Source organism: Fukomys damarensis, unplaced genomic scaffold, assembly GCF_012274545.1.
Source record: "Fukomys damarensis isolate Sample0158 unplaced genomic scaffold, DMR_v1.0_HiC HiC_scaffold_16, whole genome shotgun sequence".
Taxonomy (NCBI): Eukaryota; Metazoa; Chordata; class Mammalia; order Rodentia; family Bathyergidae; genus Fukomys; species Fukomys damarensis.
The window spans coordinates 49,921,385-49,936,982 of NW_022900928.1; the positions used below are offsets into that span (position 1 = coordinate 49,921,385).

Below are 15,598 nucleotides of genomic sequence, written 5' to 3' on the forward strand. Positions count from 1 at the left end.
CTTTTGATCAGGTTTGAAGTCTTTTTTATCTTAGAATAGGGCACCTACCTTGTTTGCAGGCTGTTACAAGAAATATTGTTTTGCACCCTACAGTCTTTAGTCTATGAATTTCTTTTTGGATTAAATGTATTTCTTCTATACAGCATATCATAGATTTTACTTCTTAATCCATCCTACTAATGTGTTTTGATTGAGGAACTGATACCATTCACATTTGGAGATCTCATTGAATGGTATTGTCTTATTTCTGTCTTTTCATTATTTTCCCATTCAAGATTCCCCACCCCGCGTGCACGTGCGCACACACACACACACACACACACAAAATTTTTTTTTCTCCTTTTGCTTCTCTGCTCAGGCTGCCTGGTGTATTTATTCTGTTAGACTTTTTGACATTATCGTTTTCATTCTTTCTTCATATCTTTTATTTTCCTTTTGTTTTCTTTTTATTGTGTTTCCAATACATAACATTTACATTCCTGTCTACAGTTGGTATATGTGCATAACACATATTTTATCTATCTTTTATTTTGTTCTGTATTTATAGCTTGGGTATCTTTGAGATATTTTTGGAATGCTGGTTTTGTGGTCATGAATTTTTAAGGTGCTCTTTCTTGTGAAAAGACCTCATTGATTCTCCATCAATTTTAAAAAATAATTTTGTTGGCTAACTCAGTCTGGGCTGGAAGTTGTTTTCTTTCAGGGCTTGAAACATTTTACTGAAAGCTCTCCTAAATTGCAATCTTTTCTCCTCACTTTCTCTCTTACTCCTCTTGTCATTTCCTTTTTATCACATGCATCATCAGATAGATTACCCCACTCTCTGTTTTACTTTTTTGTGAACCAATACTAATAAATGGAATATAAATTGAGATTAACATCTAAATTTACTATATATACTCACCCATGTTCTTGATAACTGGTATTTTTAAGAAGGTTCAAAAACCACATGTTCTATATTTCTAAGGTATGCTAGAAATTTCTTTAGCAGACTGAAAAGTGTATACTACCTTGATCTCCAAATTATAACAAGCTGTGCCAAAAATGAAGCCTTAATTCCCATAGTACCACCAAAACAGTATCCTCCAAATATCCAAGAAGAGAATTCCATTGTGAGGAGACACGTGTATAGAGTTATAATGAACTTTTGATATTTTTCTTAGGCGTCACCACTTTCTCTTTTGAAAATTTAGGCATATAGTGAATACACTGATTAACAATTCTAAGTTCAGGGGTATCTAGGTTCATGAACTCTTTTGTTTGTGAACAATTTGGTTAGCAAACAAGTGTTTGGCACAATTTTATTTTTGTTTGTGAACTCTGCATCAGGTGAACACATTACTGCAGCCACCTTCCATGTAAACATGAATATGACCATCTTTCCCAAAATTGTGGAATGAATTAAGTTCATGAACTGAGAGTAGCATTGTACTATGACAAATAACTATGAAAAAGTCTTTAAAAGTAGATATAATCGTCTTCATAAGACAACTAGAATGACAAAATGGTCAATCTAGGATTTAAGCCCAGATCATTTCCTCTCACACAAGTACATTTTTACTAATTGTACACACTACCTTATCTGTCCTGTTGATAAGAACACAGGCATTATTTTAACTGTTCAGGAGACAATGTCAGTATTTCTTAGTCTCTATTTTCTAGAAACTTTAAATTTTATTCTTTATAAGCTAAGAATGAATGATAATCAGTGGAAATATTTGTGTACTGTATACTTCAATTCTGGTAGAAAAAAATATTTTTAAATATATTTCTCTTGTACCCCACCTTACCTTTTCTGTATAAAGAACATCTATCCTCTTTCCATTCAAATAAGTCACTGGATGACTTTTAAGCTCCTAAATAACATGTCCTCTACCAGGCCTCAAATGAAGATGCATTTACTGAGCTGTGTAAATTCTTAATGTAAGATAAATTGAATATTTTTCAGGGGAAAATGATATTGGTAAATGATTTAATCTTTTTTTCTTTTTATTTGTTAAGCAATGTTATAAGTTTGACTCACTTTTTGTTCAAAGTATTTGCCAGGAGTTTCTTGATATTTAGTATGCTTAAATTAAGGGAGTACACCATATCATGGTTACTCTTAGTCCTTTAAGATGTTTCCAGTGTCAGTATCCAAAATGAAAAGATAAAATAGTCTCTATTTCAACATGCTAAATAAAAGCTAAAAGAATTAAACATTTATAGCTTATGTGCAATGTATCAGTTACATTTTCTGTTCATGGAAGACCACAGCCCAGAAATAAATTAAGAAGAATCGGAGTTTAACCGCCTAACCACGCATGTAAACTTGATTCTGCAAGATAATGTGCCCAAGACATTTATCAGTAGATGACTGAGGGAGAAAATGACCTCAGTGTTTAATTCTAAATCAGTATCTTGATAATTATATTGAAGATATATTTGGTTTTCAAGAAAAAATTTTATAAACTTAATGAAAGCATTTAGTAGCTATTTAATTATATTCATTTTATGCTTCCAATAAGAATGATAGAACTTTTACACCAGAAGGGCTCTGAAGGATTAAGTCAAATCCTTTTGTATAATAAATATTTTTATAAATTAATAGATATAATTAAAGTCAGTGGACTCCATAGTATTGACTGCAGTGATAATCACAGTGTACCACAAAGTCAAAGAAGAAATGAACATGAGTTCCACAGATCATCTGCATATATTAAGAAATTTAACCCAATTAGAAAGAGTACCCAAACATTATGATCTTCACAACAAGCATAATGCCTGAATTGCAGCTATTAAATCCTTGGGTTTTCTATTAGTAGTTTCTATTATATCTAATAAGCTTTTGTAAAAATTAAAGCATAGTGGTGCTTATACACATATATTAAGACACAATGAGCCATAATGCCTCTTTTTGTATCATTCATAGCTCATTAAAATTGGAGGCAACATGAGGAAAAAGAGGATCTTATTTCTTTACTTTGACTATAGGGTATCTTAACTTTAAAAGAAATCAACATCTTGATTTTCATTTGAAATACTAAAAGAAATTATACAAAACTTCAGTCATTTATGGATAATTCAACCTGGAAGTTACCCACATAGAAATGAATGAAATCAGAGAGCACTTTGCTTTCTTATCTCCACAAAGTAGAAATAGCTACTAAATGATCACTAGTTTAACTTTTTACTAAAAAATTTAAATATATTTTCTAAAAAGTAAAAGTATTAATGGACTGTAGAAAAATACTACCCAGGTTTCAAAGGTTTGGATTTTAAACACTGCAGTCCTTTTGTATTTTCTACTAGTGTCTTTTCAACAGACTTCAACAGATGTCAGCTAGAGTCCACAGCCCACTCTACAACTCCAGTGTGCAGGCTTTGAACATCATCTTTATAGGTGATGTTTCAGGACTGACTAAATTAGAATAGTTCCTCAGGGTTGAGTCTTTCCACAGAAATCCATAACCTTAAGAATGATATGCTCAAAGAGAATATTAAGTCTTAAATTAGGACATTTTCACAGTCATTGCTGTAATGCCATCATATTTTCAGTGGAATTCCACCTGAGTTCTTCCATGAGAGTAAAGGTTATCTAATTCCATGTAACTCTTAGGGAACCCGTAAGAATGAAGCCCATAGATAAATAATCTTTAGTATATTTGCCACTATGAAAAAAAATAAGGTAGGTAACTACTTCTGTATATATATTTTGCTGCTGTATAATCAATCCTATATTGTCAGTTTCTACATGAAGCTGAGCAGGAGAAGAATTTTGTTTATGGAGAGAAGTACCCAAGATAGTACAGTTTGGACCCCAGAGAATATAGGTTACTTTTGTAGAGCAAATTATATATTTATAGGGTTTTCTCCCCACCCTCCTGGGCCCAGAGAGAATTATTTTATTTTCTTTCTAGTACTATATAAACTCCATTTCAGTTTTTTCTAGTGTATAAAATTCTGTGTGACTACCTACCAGTAATTAATAGCTTTTCATCCAAGTATGAACTATACAGGAGTGAATTTATTGTTTATGAGTATATCGATATCATTTAAGAAATATATTCTAGGATAGAAAGGCAATACTAAAGTGTAAAATTGCTAATGCAGGCTCATAGCCTGGAAAATGATCTCTTTTAATAGTTTTCTTCATTTAACGGTTCATCATTTGAAAATGTTCCCATTCAACTGCAGATTCTTTGGTGTGGTGCAGTGAAGGGGAAATTTATTCCTTTGACACATTTATTCTTTTAATAGTTATTCACTTGAAAAAGTTTCTCTGAGTTCCTACATATTTTGCCATGTGCAAAGAGATTGATTCTTGACAGATTTCTTAAAATATTTATTCATATAAGTAGAGTATCACTCTATGGCATTGTTGAAGTTTCTTTAAACTGGAACTTCCTGGAGATTGTGGTAATACAGTAACGGAATCAACCTGTGCATTTTCCAGGGATTTTGTAAGCCCAAGGTGACAAAAAAAACTGTTTCACCATTTGTAAAGAGGAGAAAATCATGTAAAGGATAAAATTTGCCTAACCACTAGTAGATATCCTTAGTTTTATTGTTACTTATGATTTAGACATTGCTAACAAAGTATTTAACTGAGAACTAATTTAGCAATATAGCATGTGCCAAATAAATAAAAATATGTGTCAAACATATATATAAAATATTCTATGAATATTTGAAAGCATTCCATCACAAATATTTTGATTTGGTATTTGACCATTCTAACTTCAAACCAATGTTTGACTTATTTAGTCAGGATTTTGCCCAGTTTTCACAGGGTCGTGATTTGACTGTATTGTAAGGGACTTACACATCTGTTCGTTTTCCTCCCTCTCATCTACTTTTTATCCACAGTTCCAAAAACAGCGCCTACCAATGTGAGCGGAAGAAGCGGAAGACGACACGAGCTGGTCATCGCCTGGGAGGTACGAAAGCCTTTACAGTTGTTGAAACTGTTATTTCCTTAAACTAAAGCTTAGGAGTACCTTTACTCTGTTACAGACAGCTTTAGTAAATTCTTGTTTAAGTGAAGTAGGACACTTTGAGTATGTATTACTTGATAATATGAGTTTTTCTCATTTCCATGCAAGGCCCCAGGTGCTATTTTGGCCAACTTGTAAAATATGCTTTCCTGTCACGCTGGCTATCTCAAACCAAAGAGTGAATGATTAAAGCATGTCCTCTTGCAAAATTGCTTCACCTGTCTGTTTGGCTCATTTTGATATTTAATTATTTTACAGTTAAGTAGTTACTTTGACTTATTTAGAAACCGCTGGGGAAGAAGAAATTAACCACCACTGGATACACAACACAGAGCCTAGGTTATCTTATTTAATCCATACAAGCATCCTTCCAGTAGAGATGATTGTCATCATTTTACAAATTTTGAAACTAAAGAAAAATTTAAGTACTTCCCTAATAAATAAAATTAGGCCAAAGATTTAGCTTAGTGGTTCTACACAAGGTCCCAAATTCAATCCCCGGTACCAAAAAAAAAAAAAAAAAATTAGGACAAAATTTGTATTCTTTCATCTACCATATCTTGTGGCCTCGAAAATACTTTTTGTCAAAGGAAAACAGTGGGAGTAGTAGATGTTTAAGGAGTATATTTACTTTCCACAAAGACACTGGACTTTTCCATGAAGCCATTTTCCCATTATTAATGTAAAGCCTTGGCCTAGTATACATTCAGCCCTGGGTGTCCATCTCCAGCACTGGAAAAAGTAACATTTCTACCATATCTTGTGGCCTCGAAAATACTTTTTGTCAAAGGAAAACAGTGGGAGTAGTAGATGTTTAAGGAGTATATTTACTTTCCACAAAGACACTGGACTTTTCCATGAAGCCATTTTCCCATTATTAATGTAAAGCCTTGGCCTAGTATACATTCAGCCCTGGGTGTCCATCTCCAGCACTGGAAAAAGTAACATTATTAAATTTAACTATGTAGCCCACAGAACTGTGCCTTAGAATCAACAGACATGGATGTAAACAATGTCTGCTGGAGAATTAGAACTAACTTCTTTACAAACCACAATAAAGTGTGGAGTAAAACATCTTTTTGCAACAAGAAATTGTCTCTCCATTCTTCTGCTCATTCCTCTTAATGAACTTTCATGTCCTGCTTTCGATTTCTGCAGCCATATTAACTTCCCAATATCTGATCTTCACTGAGATCTTATCTCTGTAAGTGGAATTGCCCTTTCCCAATAAACTTTGATATAATAGGCTTGGTTCTCCTTCTTTCACTCAATACTAGAAAACCCTACCAATTTTTTTTAATATGTACTATGTGTCAAGCACTGTGCTAGTTAGTGTCTCATATCTTTGCTCCACTGACTTGTCAGTCACAACTACTTTCTATGACAGGCAGCTGAAACTTACTTAATAAATTTAAGTGTAAGCCATATACATATACCACAAAAATTTCCTTGAAAAAGTCCCATAGTCCAGTTGTTTTGCATGTTATTAGTACACTGATGCAGTTGAAAAAATTCTGGATGAAAGGTCTTACATTAACCAATTTTAGATGTGTTGTGCAGAGTGCTCTGCTGAGCGTTACCACTGACTAGACATTCCCAACCAGCAGACCATAAGAACGTTTTCTCAACGTGTTAAATTCTACTGTGGAATCTAAGGCCTTCATTTCCTATACACAACTAATTGGAACAAATGTATTTCACTTCAAGAGTTTTCAATACTCTTGTGAGTTTTCTTACATGCCAAATTATACAATTTTTCATTTTTAACTTTTAAAGGCTTTTAAGTTTCCCAAAATTGCCAAAGTACTTTGCTATCTTAATTTCCACTATAGTGTTAGGTTTGAGGTACTTTTTCTCCAGCTCTCCATCATTAAAAATTTAGGATTTGGAGGAAGTGTCAGTTTGTCTTAGTCATATTGTGATAATTAATTGTGCTTGTTTTCTTAGCCAGTATCTGAAGAGTTTCAGAATGGGGAAGGCTTTGGCTATATTGTGGCTTTCAGACCCAATGGAACACGGGGCTGGAAAGAAAAAATGGTGACATCCGCAGAAGCTTCCAAATTCATCTATCGAGATGAAAGTGTCCCTCCACTGACTCCTTTTGAAGTTAAGGTTGGCGTTTATAACAATAAAGGGGATGGACCTTTTAGTCAAATTGTGGTCATCTGTTCAGCTGAAGGAGGTCAGTTCCTTTATCCCTCTTATTTGATTCAACACGGTAATATCTTATTTTGTTATTTGAATAATGAGAATGTTCTTATATTAGAAAATCAATAAGCCAAGATAAAATAATATTTATAATACTGCATTTTTTAGATATGTATTTCTAAAAGGTTTTTGAAATTTGTTAATAAAAACAAATGTCTACACACGCTGCTTTATGTGCCTCCCTCCCTAGCAGTATACAGCAAACATCTTTCCATAATAGTAGTAGTTCCAGTATTGTATTCCATTCTCTAGGAGATATTTAACCAAACTTCTTTGGTTAGAAATTTAAATATAAACAGAAATCTAAATGAAGGCTATTTATATTGCCAATGAACATTTATTTCCAACTCTAATTCACAAACCATTGTATTAATATAGATGGATCAGGCAGGGCTTTCAGATGTTCTTCATATCATTAAATCCTCATAATAATTTTTGTAACAGACATTGAGTAGAAGGAGAAATTGCAGCTCAGAAAATTAAAAAACTTACTAAAGATTACACAGTTTGTAACTGAGAGTTAAATTCACACCTCTCTAATTAAATCCTTGATTTTTTCAAAGTACGCTGCCATCATACAAGTGGGCCCACTTAATTATTTAGATACAACTAAGTGGGCATTACCTAGCCACAAATATAATTACATTTTGCTGCTAAGTAAACTGTAAAACTGACTACTCACGCTTAGACTCAACAGGTGGCAGATCTAAACTGTAAACCCACTTTCCAATATTGAAATCCTGCTCGTTCAAGTTTTCTAAGTAAAGAAAATACGATTAATCTACCACCCTTAAATTAGCTTTTACTCGTAATTCTCTTATTCAGGTCCAGAATTTCAATTGTCCTGGCCAATAAAAATTATTTCTTGTTTGCTTCCTATTACCTAAAAATGAATTTACAAATGAATGAGAAAACATTACAGAAAAGGCAGCACTCATTTGATCTTTTAGATTCGTGTGCTCATCATAAACTGACTCCTGTACTTCTTTCATGTCCAATATTCTAGGAGTTTTGAGCTTTGTGAAAAATAATATATAAGGTCATTTGAATATAGAAGAATACAGTGTTTAATTTATGTAAAGCTGTAGTTTTCCATTAAAATCCACCTTGCATTTTTAAAACATAGATCCAATTTTTGAAGCAAAAGCAAAAAATTGAACCTCACTGAAGAATGGCCAGGAAAATAAAGAGATAAGTAACAATAAGGAATCACAGCTATTCCATGCATTTAACATCTCAAGTTCTGCTGTGCTTTCAGATCTAGCCTGTGTGCTAATTATTTATTTTATAATGTAACCCATTAAAACCAAGTACATATAAGGACTGAATATCAAGCTAAAATCTTCGTTTCCAACAGTTGAGCCTCAGTGAGGCTAAGTAACATATCCAAATTCACACCAATGACAGAATTGTAAATAACAATAGTAAGTGACACAGCTAGGATTGTCACCAGGTCTATATGATTATGAAGCACAAGCTTTAACCCCTAACAGTCTTACCAGGGATGGACATAATAATGATATTTTCCATTATTTATTACTCCAAAGATCTACTTTGAAGCACATGTTTTATTCAGGAAGTGCATATTATTGTTGCTTTAGAATTGTTACAGCCTAATTATCAAGCACATAGCCTCAAAGGTCACATGAGGTGAGCTGCAGAAGTTTGTGTACATGCTTTATTTGGTAACTCCAGTGAAGCCTCTAAGATATCCAGCTTTGTTAAATTTCTTATGTCTTTGATTTGAAATTAAATTATTGCCGCTACCCTTGTTTAAATGCCATGTTCCCTTAAACATGCATGGATTGCCTTTGGAGATTTCTCTTTCAAGCTAGAAAGGAAACATGCATATTTTCTTTCAAAGACTCTGAGGTTGTTGCTGTAACATATTTCATGATGACACTTCATTTATTTGTAGACTAAAATATGAAAGATACTACACAGATGAAAACTGGATAAAGCCTGCTTTTGTTCAGACAATAAAATGCAAATGTACATTTGGCATTTTCTTACTAATTAAATATATAAAATTAGAATTTTATGTGTAAATATAAGTATAATAGTATTTTGTTTTGTTTCAAAAAAATAAAGCAGGACGGGAAAAGAAATGCTTTTGCCTGGAGTCAGCACGGTCTGAATTGAAATATGGTCACATATGATTTGGAGCAGTATTTACCTCTTCGGAACCTATTTTGCTATACTTTAATTGTAAAGTTTTTGAATAGAATGTCTCTGAAAGTCTTAACAAATCTCAGAGTGAAATTCTGTCAATTTAGTCTATGTTTGAAAACATTCTTTTGAGCAATTGTCCCAAATAAGTAGTGATAATAAATTGGTTTTTGCTACACAGTAAAAGCAGACAAATTAACATTTTTATTCAGTTGGAAAATTACCTTAATTGAAAATGAGTGACCATTTCAAAGATTAAACCAGTTTTTAAGAGTCAAGACCTGTAATACATTCCTAAAATAACAGGTTTTAGTTACTTCTGCACATGCAGGCTCCTTCTACTTTCTTTCTATTCATACAATTCTTTGTGTTTGTACTTGGATCAAGCCCCACAGATCTGACTTAGATTGCTCTGCTTAAGAAAAATTCTGCTTCTTTATTCTTCCATTACCCCAGTCCACTTTTTGATCACTTTCAAATCCCTCCATCCTTATTTACAGTAAAGAACAAGCCCATGAGACTGCATTTCTATTTAGAAGCTTACCTCTTCTTCCTATCAAGAGCACTAGTTATATACCTAGAGCACCAAGAAAAAGCCACCTTTTCACAGCTGACACAGCTGGAGGGGAAAGGTGTTACCATGCAGCCACCAGAATTTGTGCTACAAAGACATACAGGCATACCTTACAGGACTACTTCTTAAGCTGTTCCCCACTGGAACATCAGTGATGGATGACATACCCTTCAGAGGTGCTTATTACCATTTATCCATATCCTTCATCTTTTGCTTTCAAAAAAGCCTACTAGATGGGGCCAGGGATTTAGCTCAGCAGTTCGGTGGCCTGCCTTGCATGCACAAGGACCCTAGTTCAATCCCCGGTACCAAAACAAACAAACAAACAACAAAAAAAAAAAACCTACTAGAATACAAATAAGAATTACATTATTATAAGGAGAACCTTGAGTCAACCTGTTACCAAAGGGAATGATCACTTGCAAATATTGATACTTGGTAAATCACTCCAAATATGACCTTGACTTTCACATTGCTATTGTGGACTATGGCCCTAGAGTCCTACCAGAAATTGTAGCAAGCGATTCTTTTGCTAACATTCTTGAACTTTTGAAACCTTTCAATATTTCCACAACAAAAGTAACCCTTAAAGGCTCTATCAGTGCAGAAAAACATCTGACATAAGCCTGGGAGGAAAGATTTTGCCTGCCAGAATTTCCATGCATCCCATACATCTATCACATATTTATGCATGGTAAAACATGAAATAAAAAACTATGTACACTCCTAATCCTGAATGAACTACAGATCTTTAGGGAATGGTAAAGTCCTGAGCAATACACTCATTTTTAAGTAATTCCATTTTTTTAAACACTAGTAAACTTTCAACACAAATGATTTTAAAAGGCTGGTAAAATTGATTTTAAAATTTCCAAGATAAAAAGCCAAATCAATGGTTCACTTTCACATTTCTAGAAAAATTTAATAGTTAAACTTATATCCATTTTCCCCTTGGTTCTTATTACTGTAGCTTTGGAAAAGAAGAACCAGAGCATTTAGTTATACCTAACAAAAAAATGAACAGAATTAAGTTATACATTCAATATACAGCAGATTAAAAGATTTTTTGTGGTATACTTTAGCCTTTTCAGAGTAGGTGGGATTTTTTTGTTGGGGGGGTGCTTTTGCCTTATATTGAAAATGTGTGCTGCATTTATTTTTATTAAAGCCTAAAAGCCTATCCTCATTTAAAGAAAATGATATGCAATTATCTCCTTGCAAACAGAGCTACCACAGTTCAAATTAAAACCCAACATTCGTAAGGCGTTATTCTCCAGATGAGTTCTTAGCTGAAAGTGAGCTCAGTAGGATTTATGTGAACTTGGAAATTAATAAATTGGCATATTAGTTATAAAATACAGGAAAATTTTCCTATCTTTGCCAATAATCTATTTAGATTAATGCCATAAAAGTTCAACTACAGCTGTCTTCACTGAATTTTTAAATAATGAAATCATAACCTTTCTTCCCAAGGAGTTTATTAAATTCTCCTCTGATTAATGCTGTTGCTCACCCTTCTTGCGTCAGATGTATAATCAATATTACAAGCACATGCCCCCATATTACTTGGAAAACTCTGGCTACTAGGTCACTTAAAACAAATGTATCATATAAATTCATGAACATGGTAATACTGTTCAAATTTTTTAATCTAACAGATCCTGAAATCTCTCAATGAGCATGTCCACTTCATATCCCTAGATTGAAGTAAAGGAGTTATCTGTGGCCTCCTTAATATCATCATAAGTGAGAGAAATAGATCCTTTTAAGTCTTTCAGTCTACTAGACATAAAACCGGTTTAATCTCAGACATAAGTTCCTGAATTTTCATTTTACCTGAGTGTAACAGAAAACATCGTGTGATTTAAAGTTCAGGAGAGTTTTATAAGTGCCTAAGTGTGAAACGTTCTGTTAGGAACAGTACAGCTGTGGTTAAAACTTTTAAAAAGTCCATGAACAAACAATAAAGGGAGTTGTGGCAAAGTCAGTGGGGGATAAAATGGGGCTAATTTCTGGCAAGACCTAGAAGTAGAGAGCACAAGCAGGGTGAATTCAATATGCAAATTCTTGAAGGGATTTAGAAGTAGAGATGAGGAGCGAAGAGAACAATCAGGTGTGCACAGCACGACATGCCCAGAAGCATAGAAATCGGGCAGTTACAGCCTTGCTGCCTGTGTTCAAATCAATCCCTCCACCACTTGGCAGCATGTGATCTTAGGCTGCTTAACTTCTGTTCCTCAATTTCCTCATGTGAATAAGTAGTGAAAATAATAATAGAGTTGTTGGATGTGTTCGTACATGTAAAGAATTAAGTGGGCTTGGAACACAGCAAATTCTCAAAACCTGATAACCGTTATCACTTTGAGCTCTTTCCCTCATCTGTTTTGTTTCTAATCATATTTTCTTTGTTGCTTTGTCAATTATTTGGAGACATTTGGGTAGTAAAAAAATGAACTCAAAGCACTATGGAGGCTAGAGCAGAAAGGGTGCTGCAAGTTCAAGTCCACCTGGACTCCATAGTGAGTTCAAGACCAGCCTAAACTACACAGCAAGACCCTCTAAAAAAACAAACTAAACCAAAAAACAAAAGAATAATCTATGTATATTTCTTAGTATATCTTCTCTACAGTACTGCAAAATTGGCTCTAAGAGACTGAGAACAAGGCAGCTGCTTAACTTGGCACAAAATTTAAAACACAACTTTATAATTCAAAGATCTCCAGTGTCAGTTAAGAAATACAAACACCGGGTACTCCCTATGTAAGACAATGGGGAGCAGCAGGGGCTCAGGCAAAGGGAGCAGCACATGCCTGAGGGAGTAACCTCCTAATTCCCTATGGCCTACACCCAAGAATTCAGGTTTGGTTCTTCTTTTTATTTTAAAGCTATAAATTCTTATTTTCACATAAAAGATTTCAACTTCACTGTTGGCTTAATTTATTTAAACACATTAAATAGACAAATGAAATGACTGAAGATCCACTGGCCGTGCATTTGTGACTTTTTAAAGCCCTTTCTAGTTGCCACTGTGCATCATTCAGCTACACTGGGTTTCCAAACAGATGAGGGCGTTCCAGCCCATGCTTTGTATGACTCAATTATTCTTGTGTGAAAGCAAACTTTATTCAGTCAGCTATCAAGCAGGACTTAAGAAAACTGTAAGAAACTAACTGAGTTGGGTCTTTTTTGTTTTGGAGGGTTTTTGTTTGTTTGTTTGGGGTTTTTTTTGGTTTTTTTTTGTTTTTGCATGCTGACATTTCCAATTCAGGTCATCATGGTTCTACTTCTGATATTATTTAGATCAAAAAAGTGAAACAAGGGCCTGGATTTAGTTCAGTGGTTCTGTCACCTGCCTCACAAATGCAAAGCCCCAATTCAATCCCTGGTACCAAAAAAAAAAGTGAAAAAAGTGAAACAAATTAAAGTACTTCTTGCATGATTCATTCACCTTCATTCAATTAGATACAACTATAATGTGCAAACCCCAAGAATACAACTATGAAATCCTCACACTTTTTAAATAGAAATTAAGATGCCTGCCTAAGAAGTAGGTTCTGAACATTTTTCTTTTTCTTTTACTTTGTTTTCTGATTTTTTTTTCCTCACTTTCTATTTCAGAGGTATTTAAACGTGTGTAGTGCCCCTGAAAGCTAATAGAGAAGTAATTTCTTTCTCTAAAGATAAAGGACAGAAAAGCTGCCACCCAACCACATGTTTTGTTCTTCTGAAATTATTTATCCCCCTGCAATCTTCTCTGACAAAGATGTAATTGCTTCAGTAATATGAAAGCTGAAAGAAGGCATTTGGCACACAAATCTCTGCAAACACATTCATTCTAAAGAGAAGCAAAATTGCAACTGAATAGCAAATGATATGCAAAGTGTGGTTCCCTTAGAAATAAATCATATCCTAAATCCTAGAGATCAAACTGTACACACCTCAAAAACGTCAGCATTTCCTTTCACTTAATTGCAAAACCAAGAATCTTAACTACTATTAAACAATGATGAAAATCATTATGCTGCAAGTCTGATAATCATAATTCTAGAATGAAACAGAACTAGAAGCTTTTCCCAGAATGCACTTTTAAAAATAATGAGTAGATAAGCAACTATGGGGGAGTTGGAAAGTGGAATTAGTGAAATCACAAAAAAGAAAATAATAAAGAATATTCAAAGGGTGACAGGACAAGAATTTACAATTTATACCGTGACAGGAATTAATATCAGCTTCTGTGCAAAGATAAATGTGAATTTACCAAATCACTGTAGACACAATTATATTATTTTAAGGAAAGATTTACCAAACAAAAAGCCCTGCATGGTGCAAATATATATATCTGTGAAAATATCTTCAGGAGACTTCTTTTACATTAATGAATAGATTTTTTTGACTGATATTTGTCAATTAATAATATAAAAAAGTATTAAGTAGATGTATGACTACCTTCTATTAGAAAAGGAAAGATCTCGGAAAAGGTTATAATTCTTTTAATATCTTCCATAATATCTTTCAAACATCTTATTTAGAACTATCTTTGCTATATGGCTGGTGTCCTGAAACTGACAAAATAAAAATATTTAGTATATTAATCTGAATTCTTACCAGTGATATACATATCAAAATCTCTACAATTATTATGGAGTATGATTTTTAAAAATAGTTTATTCAGAACTGCTTGACCTAATATGTAGCTTTTATTCTGCCATTTCATTTAACATGTATTTGTGACAGTATTTATGATTCACTCATGTCAAAACTAGAAATATTTTGTTGCTCACAGACCATGCAACCTAAAATAAAAGGCACCTCTTGACAGGTGCCAATCAGACATTGTGCACTTTAAAAAACTAGTGTGAAAGGTCACTGAGCATAGAAATAAATAAAAAGGGGATATTGAGCAACACCACTAAGGCCTTCAGGGACTTTTCTATTCACCTGTCTTAAAAGTCAGTGCACGCTTTTGAATAGCAAGATTCATAATACATTTCTTATGTAATCATAAAAATGTAGTTTTCTGGTCAGACCATCAAAAAATATCTAATGTCATTTATATTCATTTGTTCTTCCACAACTAATATATACTTGTGAATGGTTATTTTAAGTGCTAACCATAGCACTAAATATTTTGTATATCTTATAATAATTAAAAATAGTCAAAGTTTATGAAATAATACTCTTAATATGCACATATTACAGAAGATGAAATTAGAGAATAGAAAGAGGTAAAACAATTTACATAAAGGTAAATTTAAACGTATTATTTTATTTATTAAATATATGTAACTGAGATATAAAAACACAAAAAGGTAATAAGGGAAAAGAAAAAAATAGGAGAAAATGGAAATAAAGTGTTTGTAAATGGGGAGGAGAGGAGGGAGTGAAGGGAGGGCAGGGACAAGGGGGAAAACTGAGAACCAAGACCTGTCATGTAGAGGTACAATATCCCAATAATGAATTTAACTGTACTGTATACCTAAAATGTACCAATAAACTCAGTTTTAAAAACACAAAAATTTTACATTAGTGGGATGTGATGTTTCCATATATGTATGTATTATATAATTACAAATATTTTTTTCAGCTTTAATTGAGTTTATTGGTACATTTTAGGGATACAGTACAGTTACATTCATTGTTGGGATCTTGTACCTCTACATGACAAGTCTTG

General features: G+C 33.4%; 1 protein-coding gene across 1 annotated transcript in view; it reads left to right on the forward strand.

The window, feature by feature from the left end:
- Window positions 1-15,598, forward strand: part of Cntn5 (contactin 5) — a 1,105,367-nt gene that overhangs the window by 1,052,862 nt on the left and 36,907 nt on the right. Inside the window, exons 20-21 of the mRNA XM_010642035.2 lie at window positions 4,849-4,919; window positions 6,924-7,158. Of these exons, the coding sequence (XP_010640337.1) occupies window positions 4,849-4,919; window positions 6,924-7,158 (306 nt within the window). The remainder of the gene's footprint in view (window positions 1-4,848; window positions 4,920-6,923; window positions 7,159-15,598) is intronic.